The sequence below is a fragment of the Macaca thibetana genome, chromosome 17 (assembly GCF_024542745.1).
Source record: "Macaca thibetana thibetana isolate TM-01 chromosome 17, ASM2454274v1, whole genome shotgun sequence".
Classification (NCBI taxonomy): Eukaryota; Metazoa; Chordata; class Mammalia; order Primates; family Cercopithecidae; genus Macaca; species Macaca thibetana.
The window spans coordinates 88,682,034-88,696,062 of NC_065594.1; the positions used below are offsets into that span (position 1 = coordinate 88,682,034).

Genomic DNA, 14,029 nt, shown 5'->3' on the forward strand with positions numbered 1-14,029 from the left:
GCTCCAGTTTCTCCCTGAGGTGTCAAGAAAGGAATATGGACTCAGAATTATTTGATTTTTGTAACTTAAACATGAAAATATATCATTTTGCTTTTACCTTTTCATCTTAACTGCGTTTTTTTTTATTGTTTTTTTGTTGTTGTTTTGTTTTGTTTTTTAAATAAAAGGACACTTCTTTTCCCTTCTTTCACCTAGCAACTGCCACACCAAGTAAGGCAGGTCCTCTCACAGGTACTTACAGACGGCTCTGATACAGGTGAGTTAGGTCCTGGGGAAACATTTTCCTGAATAATTATTTTCCTGGAATGGGGCATTTCTAACAGAGTCCATAAGTCTTCATGATTTGACAAGTGCACAAAAGCCCTTTAGGTCTGAGCAGGTAAGATTTGGTTCTGAAAACTAGGATAGAAGCGTCACTCAGAGAGCAAGGCCCAGTTGGGATCAGGATTCCTGGTCAAGGGTAGTGAATGTCAGAATTGGTCAATGATGTTAAATAGTGGAGGAAATAAAATAAGGATACAGGAAAAGGTAGACTCCTCAATCTGCTGAAGCAACGACATCTTGCACCTAGAATGTATCAGTGGCTAAAGCTCTTGTATGAGGAGTAAGTTCAATGCTTAAGTAATAATTTTAGTGCCACTTACAATATTCATTTATTTATTTCCTAGCTAGTGAAAATGTCGTGATCAATCATTTGTTCCAGTCGAAATTGTCACAGACAGGATCCCTCGTATCTGCCTATCCTTCCTTTAAATTCCGAGGACATAAGTCTGCCCTGCTCAGTAAGAAAATGACAGCTTCTTCAATTATTGGAGAAAACAAGAATTATCTAGAACTTAGTAAGGTAGGAGTTTTTGTGATTATTGTTGGGTTATTTTTAATTTTGATAAGTATATTTGCTTCTTTTTTAAAAAAAAAAGCACAATTTTGAATACCAAAGAAATAGATATTTTAATAGAAAATGTTAAGGAAAAGAATGTCTATCTGATGTGTAACCATCAGAATGAAGGAAGAGTAGAGGAAGGTGCAGCAGGGTGACAATTTTAATAGTAAGTATAGTCTGAGTCATTTTATTGGTTGTCTGTGCAACATCCCAGTTATGTTTCATCTCTGACTGCCTTTTTGATGAATAGAAGGTAACTTCAGATACTGTAGGCTTAGAGGGAGCAAACTTAGCTATCTTATTCTGTTGATATTAATCACTTCAGATAATTGAGGTCTCTAAATGATAAATTGTTGTTTCTCTTATAGACATAGGGTATTGTTCAGGTGCTAGGATGTTTTTACTGCATATTTGTAGAGTTTTAATTTTATTGTATTATACTAATTTGTAATGTGTATTTGTCTCACAAAAGTTTGGTTGTATATACAACCTCAAGATTCTATGTGGCAAAAGAGAACTAAAAACTCAGTGAAGAGTTGTTTCAAACCAATAGGAAACATGTATGGAGTGTTTTAGGTTTCTTAAGAATCCAGTGCCAGATGGTATTCCAGCGTGTTTTGCTTATGTCTACCAAAACTATAAAAGATGAGGAATATATTTGGGAAGGTGTTCAGGACAATCAATTTTAGAAATGCAATTGTTGCAGCTTCTGGAATACATTTTAGCTTACCAATTAAAATAAAAGCATAATTCAATTCGATTCTATTTTAGAAGAGTCACCGAAATGTGTGTTAATATGAGTGTGAGTGAGTGTGTGAGTGTGTGTCTCCAGCCAGTGGATTCTAGAATAAAAAATCCTTTGATGTAGTTGTTTAGAACTAAATGGTCATGAGAATTAGTCTCTGCCACATAGGAAATGGCGTTTTGTACGTTAAAAAAAACACATACACAAGGTTATCCTTATGAGAAAGATCTCTATACCTGGAGGTCTTCCTGAACCTTCTGGCCCTTCTTTTCTCAATCATCCTAAAAGTCAAGAGCAAAAACTACCACACACATCTAACCTCAATTATTAAACATTACGAGGCCTAGAGGCCATTAGTCTTTTCCCTGCAGGACCAGAAGGGGGGTAATTCACAGTAGTTCCTCCACCCAGAAAGGGAACTGGAGTGTTCCATTTCAAGGGACAGAGAGCTATTTATTATGATTATTCCTTAAATGTTCTATTTCTCACTTTCCTTATTTCTTCCCTTCAAACTCCCTTCATCCATGCACAGCCACCCCTGTGGTCAGGAAAATAGGATTTTCCCTACTCTGTAACTGAGTATGACACATTGTATTGTGTTTGTAGAGAACAGGTTGATCTTGGCCTAGTCACTTCATTTTACATTCCCTCGTCAGTACCAATGAATCACTTCAGATTGATGGTAGATCTTAACAGAAGAAAATGAGCTATTGTCATAATAGCAAAAGCACTAAATCCACAAGAAAGTTATCTCAGATTTCTTCTTGTATCAAGACCTTTTTTAAGAAAAATGATTTTAGATCAATAAGTCTATTAGTCTAATATATAATTTTGTGAAATATCATAGTAGGTTAGTGGCTGAGGTTCCTTTTAACCCTGGGTGGAATTTAATTAATTACCTCTGCCCCTTATTTCTGCCCTTTATTTCGTTTTGGGCTCATTTTCACTGATTTTATGTCTCTGTCATCATGTAATCTTCACTACATAGGATTTTTTTTTTTTCTCTTCAGGGCTGTACATATTTACTTATTTGAAAAAAATAGAGTCTATTAGCATTTTTTACAGATAGGTAATTTAGTAACCTTTTTTAGTAGTTATAAAATGAGGTAGAGGAGGAAAGGGAAGAAAAACATGGTAAGAAAGCATCAGACTATTCATTCATTCAATTCCTGAGTGTACTTAAATTTAAGGGAACAGACCAATGATAATTGAAATATAAAATTTTTGTAACATAAAATAGCATCATTTTGCCCCAGAGTAAACTAAATTTCATGATAAATATGAACAGTTAGTAGCATAACCAGGATATGGTAGTGAGTTTATTGTACCACCAAGCAAATCAGGATCTATGTTTATTGTCACACTAAAATGGGTGCAGGATGTTGATAGATCTGATTTACACAACAGCCCTATACGTGAAAGGTTGGCAGTAACAGTTGTGATTTTACAAGTAGTTGCCCATTTCCTCAACTTATACACACCATTACGAAAATCACTTGGCACTGGTTTTTATAAACTGTTTTAAATCCACATTTGCCTGTAAGTGAATGTACATGGATGTGAGTCTTAATTTTTTGCTCTTCTGAACTGAAATTTAGTAAAATAAATTTGCTCACTTTTTCTTACTCTTCATTCTTTCTTCTTTCCTTCCTTTCGTCCTCTGTCTTTTCTTCTTCCTTCTTTCTCTCTGTTTTTTCCTTTCTCACTTTCCTTCCTTCCCTTCCCTCCCCTCCCTCCCTCACTTTTCTCCTTCTTCCTTCCCTCCCCCTCCCTCCCTTTCCTTCTTCTCCCCTCCCCTTCCTTCCCTTCCCCTCTCCTTCTCCTCCCCTCCCTTCCCTTTCCCTCCCCTCCCTTCCCCTCCTCTTCCCTCTCCTCTCCTTTCCTTTCTTTTCTTTTCCTCCCTCCTTTCCTTCTTTTCTTTCTTTTTATTACAGTTATTAAAAAAGAAAGGAACTTCTACATTTCTTCAAAGATTGGAACGAGGAGATCCAGTCACCATAGCATCACAACTCAGGGTTAGTGACGTTTTCAGATTTCAAAAACTTAATGTATGTTTATAGCAACTAAAGAGGGTTTATGTACTTTTTTTTTTTTCCATTTTTGGCAACAAAATATCTTCAGAAAAAGTAAACATACACACACACATACACACACACAGTAAATGCATAATAAGATTTAAAGATGTAAAGACTTTTTATTTAAAAACTGCTTCATATTTTTAGCTAGTGTCTCCTTTGGAGAATCAGTTGGGTTTTACTTCTCTCCTTAGAAATCCCTAACGGATATTATTGGAAAACTTCAGAAGTGCACTCCACACTTCATTCATTGCATCAGGCCCAATAATTCAAAGCTGCCAGATACTTTCGATAATTTTTACGTGTCTGCTCAGCTGCAATATATTGGGGTCCTGGAGATGGTGAAGATCTTCCGATATGGATACCCTGTTCGCCTTTCCTTCTCGGATTTCCTGTCAAGGTAAATTCTTCTGCTCTTAAAATCATCATTTTAGCTGCTGTTCAGTGAAGTATACTGACACTGACACTATTGCAGCAAGTATCTTCTGTTGTCTTTTTTGGCATTGCTTTTGTTGTTTACGTTTTCTTATCTCCAATAAACAAAATACTCTGGGAAACAATGAAAGACACTGACAAAGCTCACATAAAAAATAATTACACTGTACTGAGGACAGCGTCTTGGAAACCATTCTCATGTGTGGCTTTCAAAGCTTTCAAAGTGTGGCTTTCCTTGAAGTAAATTTTTATAAAATGATTGCATATGATACTCCCTATTTATTACTTAAAAGGAGAATATATATGTGATTATTTCCCCTTTTATATATGAACAAATATTATTGAGATCAGTGGTTGGCAAACTACACTCGTGGGCCAAATCCAGCCTACCACCTGTTTTTGTAAATAAAGTTTTCTTGGAACATGGCCACAATCATTTCTTTGCATATTGTCTGTAACCACTTTTGCACTGCAGTGGAGATAGACAGTGTCCCATGGTGTAAAATATTTGTAAAATGTTTGTTATCTGCCCCTTTAGAACAGAAGTCTGTTGACCTCTATTTTCTTTAATAAATTCAGCTGAAAAACACACTGTGCACAAAACAGTGCACTCATTCCTAGGATAAACTCTTGTCATGTGGCCTCGTCTTCATGTCTGTATTAGCCCTTCTCTGATGGTAGCCTTATCCCAGCCATTTGCAAGACGAACCTAAACTCACCCAAAAGCAGTATCATCCCCTCAGGCTACATATTTGTTCATATGTATTTTATTTGATCAGAAACTTTAGTCTGATTTTAAGTAAACTAAAATCCTCACTGAAGAATCCATTTTAAATAAATTGGTTGATGGATAGTAACTTAATTTACAGATATATGCTACTAAGCACTATTCCAGGCCTCATCTTTAGGTACATTGTTGTGCTATACACTCTAGCTTGATGAATGTCCCAGTTTAGGCAGGTAAATGTGTATGCAAATAATGGCCATTCAGTGCTTGTAATGCTACAAAGGGTTGGAATATTACAAAGTGTTACAGACGCATAGTAAGGAGGTAATTCGGGATCAGAGATGGCTTTCAAAGATATTTGAAAGATATTACAATCCTGGTGAAAATAATGAGACTATCTGTTTTTAAACATTTAAAAAATAAAACGGGGTGGGCAAAAAGGAAATCAGAAGACATTTGGTAATTCTATATAAAATAAAATGAGATCTTAAAATAATACTGATGTAAACTAATGTAAGTATTGCAAGTGTGAAATCTTGCATTTGTGTTTAAAAATTAACGGTACAACTACAATATGAAAAAGTCTGTTTGATAAACCATTCATCCAAAAAAGAGAGATTTTAAGACTTTTGTTGACTAGTTCGATGCGAGCCACTATTTTGAGGAAGCTGTGAAACAAAAACAAAACAAGCAAGCCAACAAACTTAAATCACTACATTTGAAATATTTAATTCAGAACAAAGGGAATAATATTTAAACGATGACTAAAATTCTGTGTTTAATTTTTATAACATTTTCCAGAAGAAAGAAGCCACATTTACTTATCGTGCATGTTGGTAAATTTTATAAAGACACATAGAAGAAAATAAACAACATATGAGTTCAGCTTGAGCCTTCCATTTTAAAGGGGTGATAGAATATCTTTAGAAGATAGAAGATAAGCAGAACCACATGGGGATGGATGTATTTAAACTGTAGAATGTGTATTTCAGATAGACAAGATATTTGTGTTTAAAATTTAAAAGGTGCTTGTAAATGAGATAACAGACATGTTGTCTCTTAATTTATAAGGAATAACTACAAAGTTGGGCTTACATAGAAAAAAAGAAAAGCTGGATATAACACTTCTGGGGGTTGTTGTGGACAGGAGTCTTGGTAGCTATCACTGACTGTTGTGGGGCTTTGGAAGGGACGGCTCTTGACCCATCTCTTCCTGGTCCCTCAGTGGAAATCCCTTCATAGTCTTCAGAGATGCCAAGCCTGTTAAGAGCTGATATTTCTTACATTTTGTAGTGTGTGTATTAAAGGTCAGCCCTCCCACCTTCTTAAGTATAGATGGTCTTTGGTTTGAGTTTTAAAAACTGTTGTTGTGTAAGTTTAAAACAATAGAGTCCCCAAATGTATCCCAAACTTTCTGAATCCGAATCAACAGGGAGTAGGGACTGGGCTTCCCCTGGTTTGTAGCTCCAGAGCTGATTCAATATGAAATAGAATGGAGAGTGTCCGTCCTAGGCTGAGGTCTCAGGAAGTGATCTGCGGTGTCCTCAGAGGGTGACAAGCCTGGAGACATTATGATTTGTTTAACTGTAGTAACTCCCTCTTTAGTGTTACTCAGAACAGCAGTTCTCTGACATCAGTGCACATCAGAATCACCTGGAGGCTTCTTAAACTATGGTTTCCTGGGCTCCCCCAAATTCAGATTCAGTACATCTGGCAGAGGCCTGTGAGTTTTCATTTTTTAAAAGTTTCCAACTGATGTTAACGTTGTTGCCATGTGGACCTCACTTTGAGAACCCCTGGCATGGAATCTCTAGTCATCTGGGGACAATGTTTTTGTTTTGTTTTGCTTCCCCTGAGCCAAATGTTGAAAGGGCACCAGTGCCTTGGTGATCAAAGCAAACTTGTGAGGAATGTATAATCTCCAGTCTCACCCCAGGTTCACTCAATCAAAATCTGCAAATTCATCACAATTCCTCAGTGACTGGTATGCAGTTGAAGTTTGAGAAGCACTATCCAGCCTGACCTTGGAGACGTTGTAGGTTCAGTTAGGGACCTCCATAATAAAGCTAATATCATAATAAAGCAAATCACATGAAGGTTTTGGTTTCCTACTGCATATAAAAGTTATTTTTGCACTATCCTATAGTCTGTTGTGTGCAATAGCATTACATCTAAAACACCATATGATACCATAATTTTAAAATATTTTTCCTAACTAATGCTAACAATGACCTGAGTCTTTCGCAAGCCATAATCTTTTTGCTGGTGGAGGGTTTTGCCTTGATGTTGATGACTGCTGACCCATCAGGGTGGTGGTTGCTAAAGGCTAGGGTGGCTGTAGTAATCTCTTAAAATGAAACAATCAAGTTTGCTACATCCATTGACTCCCTTTCGTGAAAAATGTCTCTGTAGCATGCAATGCTGCAGCAGCATTTTACCCAGAGTAGAACCTCTTTCAAGATTCGAGTCAATCTTCTGAAATCTTACCACTGCTTTACCAACTAAGTTTATGGAATTTCTAAATCCTTTGTTGTCATTTCAACAATGTTCACAGCATCTTCACCAGTAGTAGATTCCATCTCAAGAAAACACTTTGTTTGCTCATCCATAAGCAGCAACTCCTCATCCATTAATATTTGATCATGAGGTTGCAGCAGTTCAGTCACATCTCCAGGCTTCACTTCTAATTTTGGCTCTGTTGTTGTTTCCACCACATCTGCAGTTGCTTTCTCCACTGGCGTATTGAACCTCTCAAAGTCATCCATGAGGGTGGGAATCAACTGCTTCCAAATCCCATTAATGTTGATATTTATGGTAGCATAAATCACAAATATTCTTAGGAGCATTTAGAAAGGGGAATACTTTCCAGAAGGTTTCCCGTTTACTTTGCCCAAATAAATAAGAAAAATCACTATCTATGGCAGCTATATTCTTAGAGAATCTATTTCTTAATAATTCCTCCTTGATCCATGGGCTGCTGAATGGATACTATGTTAGCAGGCATGAAAACAATATTCAATTCCTTCAGTAGTTTTTGGGTGACCAGGTGAATTGTCAATAAGTAGCAGTGTTTTGCAAGAATTTTTTTTTCTGAGCAGTAGTTCTCAACAGTGAACTTCAAATATTTAGTACACCATGTTGTAAATTGATGTGCTTTTTTTCATATGTTTGTTGGCCACATAAATGCCTTCTTTTGAGAAGTATCTGTTCATATCATTCACCCAGTTTTTGATGGGGTTGTTTGTTTTCTTGTAAATTTGTTTAAATTCCTTATATATTCTGGATATTAGACCTTTGTGAAATGGATGTATTGCAAAAATGTTGTCCCATTCTGTAGGTTGCCTGTTCACTCTGATGATAGCTTCTTTTGCTCTGCAGAAGCTCTTTAGTTTAATTAGATCCCATCTATCAATTTTGGCTTTTGTTGCAATTACTTTTGGTGTTTAGTCATGAAGTCTTTGCCCGTGCCTGTGTCCTAAATGGTATTGCCTAGGTTTTCTTCTAGGGTTTTTATGGTTTTAGCTTTTACATTTAAGTCTTTAATCCATCTTGAGTCAAAACCACAATGAGATACCATCTCACACCAGTTAGAAAGGTGATCATTAAAAAGTCAGGAAACAACAGATGCTGGCGAGGATGTGGAGAAATAGGAATGCTTTTACACTGTTGATGGCAGTGTAAATTAGTTCAACCATTAGGGAAGACAGTGTGGCAATTCCTCAAGGATCTAGAACCAGAAATACCATTTGACCCAGCAATCCCATCACTGGGTATATACTCAAAGGATTATAAATCATTCTACTATAAAGACACATGCACATGTATGTTTATTTCGGCACTATTTACAATAGCAAAGACTTGGAACCAACCCAAATGCCCATCAATGATAGACTGGATAACGGAATTGTGGCACATATACACCGTGGAATACTAAGCAGCCGTAAAAAGAATGAGTTCATGTCCTTTGTGGGGACATGGATGAAGCTGGAACCCATCATTTTCAGCAAACTAACACAGGAGCAGAAACCAAACACTACATGTCCTCACTTATAAGTGGGAGTTTAACAGTGAGATCACATGGACACAAGGAGGGGAGCATCACACACTGGGGCCTATCCAGGACTGGGGGACAAGGGGAGGAAGAGCATTAGGGCAAATACCTAATGCATGTGGGGCTTAAAACCTAGATGATGGGTTGATAGGTGCAGCAAACCACCATGGCACATGTATACGTATGTAACAAACCTGCATGTTCTGCACATGTATCCCAGAACTTGAAGTAAAATTGATTTTAAAAATGGATGTGCTGTCATCCATGCTTTGTTACTCTATTTACATAGCAAAGGGAGTGCAGTCTTAGCATAATTCTTGAAGGCTCTAGGATTTTTGGAATTACAAATGATAACTGGCTTCAACTTAAAATTGCCAGCTGTATTAGCCCCTATAGAGTCAGCCTGGCCTTCGAAGCTTTGAAGCCAGGTATTGTCCCCTCTCTAACTCTGAAATTCCTAGATGGCATCTTCGTCCAATAGAAGGCTATTTCACCTACACTGAAAATCTGTTGTTTGCTGTAGCCACCTCTATCAATTATTTTAGCTAACTGTTCTAGATAACTTGCTGCAGCTTTACATCAACATGTGCTGTTTCTCCTCACCCCTTCATGTTACAGAGACAATTTCTTTCCTCAAACCTCATGCATCAACCTCTGTTACCTTCCAGCATTTTTCCTGCAGTTTCCTCACCTCTCTCAGCCTTCATAAAATTGAAGAGTTAGGGCCTTTCTCTGGATTAGGCTTTGGCTTAAGGGAATATTGCAGCTGGTCTTATCTTCTGTCCAGACCACTCAGACTTTCTCCATATCAGCAATAAGGCAGTTTTGCCTTCTTATCATTCATGTGCCCACAAGAATAGCACTTTGAGTTTCCTTCAATAACATGTCTTTTGCATTCACAGCTTGGCTGTTTGGTGCAAGAGATGTAGCTTTTGGCCTGTCTTGACTTTCAACATGCTTTCCCTACTAAGCTTAATCATTTCTAGCTTTTGATTAATCGTGAGAGATGTGCAACTCTTCCTTTTATGTAAACACTTCGTGACCATTGCAAGTTTATTAATTAGCCTAATTTTAATAATTCTGTGTTTCAGTGAATTGGGAGGCCCAAGAAGAGGGAGAGAGAGGTGGGGGACCTCTTGGTAGTTGGAACAGTGAGAACACACGTGACACTTATTGATTAAGTTTGTTTTCTTATATCGGTGTGGTTTGTGGCACCCCAAAACAATTACAATAGTAACAGCAATGATTGCTGACCACAGGTCACCATAACAGACATAATTTTAATGAAAAGTTTTAAAACATGACAAGGATTACCCAAGTGCAAAACAGAGAAGTGAAGTGTGAACGTGTTGGAAGAACTATGCTTATTAAACCTGCTTGCTGTCGGGTTGCCACAAACCTTCAATTTGTGAAAAATGCAATCTCTGCAAAACACAGTAAAGCAAAGCACAACAAAATGAGGTGCACGTGTGCAGGATGTGAAATGGGATTTATCTCACTCAGCCAATATTAGAAAAGTGCATTTAGTGTATTGTTCTCTGTTTCTTCGTGTTGTTAGAGTTCCTTAGATCTGTGACATCAAAGATTCTCTGCATTACAGGAACCCTTAGTGATTGTCCAGCGTAACCTTTGTCAGCTACATGAATATTTCTAACCATTATTTCAACAGTTATCCAAATTGCTCTATTTCCCCAGAAGAGAGTGGAGAGAGAGAGAGAGAGAGAGAGGGAGGGAGGGATGGAAAGAGGGAGGGAGAGAAAGAGAGAGAGAGAGAGATCATATATCATAAAATTAGAAAATTATTTTTACCTTTGCTTTTGTATACTTCCAAGTCAGTTTTATATACGCTCTATTAGGATTACTCTTTTGCTAAAATAGTAAATGCAATTAATACTTAAAAATTAAGTGTAATTTTTATATGTTTACAATAGACTATAACTTCTTCTAAACGAGGATCGTATCGTATTCATTCACAATGCTTGTGCCTTGTTGGTGTTTAGCAAATTTTTTCAAAATGAACTTGGCATTGGAGATTAAATGGTCATTCATTTTAAGGTAATATTTCTGCATAACAGAGATCATAGGCATACTGTAAAAAGTACAGTGAGTAAAAAGGAATACTGAGGATGGGAAATGATACTTTTAGGTAATTCTTTGCATTTCTTTTATCATTGCCTTATTTAAAATAAGATGTGATTTCTTTTTCTTATTTTTATCTGTAATGACTTATCAGTGGAAATGGAATTACGAATTTATTTTAAAGGAAATTTGCCCATATCTCTCTTACATTTAGGATGCCAGTCTGAAATAATATTACAAAAAATATTGATTCATAGATTATAGTTCCTGTAGAAACTGAAGAATTTAAGTAAGATACAATCAACATACTGTTACATCAAGAAATAGCATACTTTAATATTCCTTGAGTATTCAAGAAGCTCATCCACTCTTTGAAATGCCCCCAGGCAATGGAAACATCGTTATAAAAAACAAAGCCTAGAGTTGTAATTTAATATAAATTTTTGGTTGTTTGTTTGGTTACCAAAATTTCAGGTAACAGAATGTACTACCCCTATGCAAAATATTTATTTTCTATTTATATCACCTAGTCTGAACTGCCAGAGAATAAAAATCTATCAAAGCAAATGACTTCATTAAGTATACAAGAAAGAATATGATTACCACAAAAATCTTGAACAAAAAAAAATGTCCAGTTTTGCAGTTGGGAAGTAAGCAATCACTGATTTGAACAGGATGTATTGTTTCTGAAATCTGACATGACAATAAATGTGGATAATGGACATTTCTTGGACTTTGTAGGTGGACATGAGGTTGTAAATTTGCATCATGGTATCTTGGCTTTAATAACTGTCCATCATTCCAAGTCTTTCTAATTGAAACTGGAGGATTGCTTTAGTTGAGAGGGTACTATTTTGATTAAATGTAGAAAAGTATGCTTGTCAATTTTTTTTCTGTATATTCCTTGTGTAATACAACTTCAGAGTGGAATGATAAAGACTTAAGGACTCTGTCTCCAATGGCCAGAGACTTCACAAGTTTGGAGACAGGAGGAACAACAAAAGAAGCAGCAGGAAAATTATTATGTGCAAATTATGGTACATAATTGGATTGCCTACAGCTGTGGACTTACTGTGTCCTCCTCTAAATTCATATGTGCCTTTATTTGGAGGTGGAACCTCTAAGAAGGTAATTAAGGTTGAATGAGGGCATGAGAATGTGGCCGGCACAAGAATGTGGCTGGCACCTTGGCCTTGGCCTTCTCAGCCTCCAGAACTGTGAGAAATCGATTTCTGTTGTTTAAGCTGCTCAATCTATAGTACGTTGTTATAGCAGCCCACCCAAAGTAAAACAGCCACGTTTGTGTGTTCATTTGGTGTCAATAGGCAGCAAAGCTATATATGTTGCATTTGGAAGTTTTGGAGCTAAGTTTATGTTACTTGATAGTTGTTGTGCTGATGGAAGGAAACATGCCTTACCAGAACATACCATATGGTTTCAAAGATTTTGAGGCATTGTACATGTCAATCCCGTCATCTTTTCTACCTTGTTTCCTTTATTGCTCTTCAAGGTTCACTCAGGTATCCTCTCCTTTGGAAGACATTTTATAAAATCCCAGATAAGTTGGTGTCTTTAAGGTTCAAAATGTGTTGTATAATATAATTATCACATGCCTATTAGAGCGTGCTGGAAATATCCATGTATGTGTTCATTTAAACCACTAGACCAGAGGTTAGAAAATGACAGCCCAAGAGACAAATCTGGCCTGCCATCTGCTTCATGTGGCCTGAGAGCTAAGAATATTTTTTACATTTTTAAATGGTTACATTTAAACGGTTATATAAGTACCTATATAATATCCGCAGTTTTGCCTCTTAGCATGCAAAGCCTAAAATATTTACTCTCTGGCCCTTCACAGGAAAAATTTGCTTTTCTCTGCCTTAAACCATAAGACGGGTTTGCCTGGCCTCCAGCAAGAAGCTGGTCACCCTTCCTGCCTCTGCATCCAAATTCTGTGCAACTGAAGGAAAAAATCTGATCTACTCTTCAGTAGATCTCAATAATGTTCTCTAATGTCAGTCTCATTCTTCAGTTTAGGAGACCTTCTACTGATGGCACTGTAAAAGCCAGCTTCCACCAGTATGTTCTGTAGAACAAAAAAATCCTAAATCAGTGGCTTGCAACAGCAAATGTTTATTTCTCTCTTGCATTGCATTTGAGTGTGGTTTAGAAGTAGCATGCCTAAGCTCAAACCAGCTCCAATCTTTGTTGTTGTTGTTGTTCTTGTTTTTGTTTTTAATGGGATTCAGCTTTAAAGACTAGCCCAGATCTAGGATATACTCTTCCTGAGTCATAGAGAGGACCAAAAAAAAAGGCTGAATGAGTGTTACAGAGGCTACTGAAGTGTGGCCTGTGTCATTCCCAAGTATCCCATTGGTTAAAATCAGTCGCTTGGCCAAGACCAACATAGATAGCGTGGAGAAGTGCCCTCCTCATAGGGATGTGCTGCAAAACATGTAACAAAGGGTTGGAAATGCGTCAACTTCTGGCTGAATTATCTGTTATTGTGTGTTGGACCATCCCCAAACTCAGTGGCATAAAACAGCAATTTATATTTTCTCTCCATGCTGTGAGCTAACCGGGATTAGTGGGCAATGCTTGCTTGGGGTCTCTTCTCCAGTTGCAGCCATATGGCTGAAGAGGTGGGTGTTAGCTAAGTCCTAGCTGGGCTGGGGCGAGCCAAACTGTGGTCTCTTCAATCCTATGCCTGGTGCCTCTGTTCCTCCAGGTGACTCTCTCTCTAGCAGAATAGCCCAGACTTCTTACCCACTGGGTCAAGTTTCCATGGAGAAGGAAAGAAGCTTGCAGCCTTCTTAAAAGCTGGGCCTGGACTTGGCACAGCAGCACTCTCCCTGTATTCTATTCATCAAAGCACTTAAACCCAACCCAGATATATTCAATGGGGAGCATCCATGTATAGCACCAATTTGAGACAAGCTACCATCCTTTCAAATACAGAACTCACAAGTGATGGGAAATAATAAAACCCTTCCACAGCCATGCCTATACATAGGAATTATTATTTTCATCTCTC

The 14,029-nt window shown here is 37.4% G+C and overlaps 1 protein-coding gene across 2 annotated transcripts in view; it reads left to right on the plus strand.

The window, feature by feature from the left end:
* Positions 1 to 14,029, plus strand: part of MYO16 (myosin XVI) — a 615,551-nt gene that overhangs the window by 457,020 nt on the left and 144,502 nt on the right. For both annotated transcript variants that reach the window (XM_050766698.1, XM_050766697.1), the window contains 3 exons: positions 669 to 844; positions 3,563 to 3,643; positions 3,898 to 4,103. In XM_050766698.1, the coding sequence (XP_050622655.1) occupies positions 669 to 844; positions 3,563 to 3,643; positions 3,898 to 4,103 (463 nt within the window). The remainder of the gene's footprint in view (positions 1 to 668; positions 845 to 3,562; positions 3,644 to 3,897; positions 4,104 to 14,029) is intronic.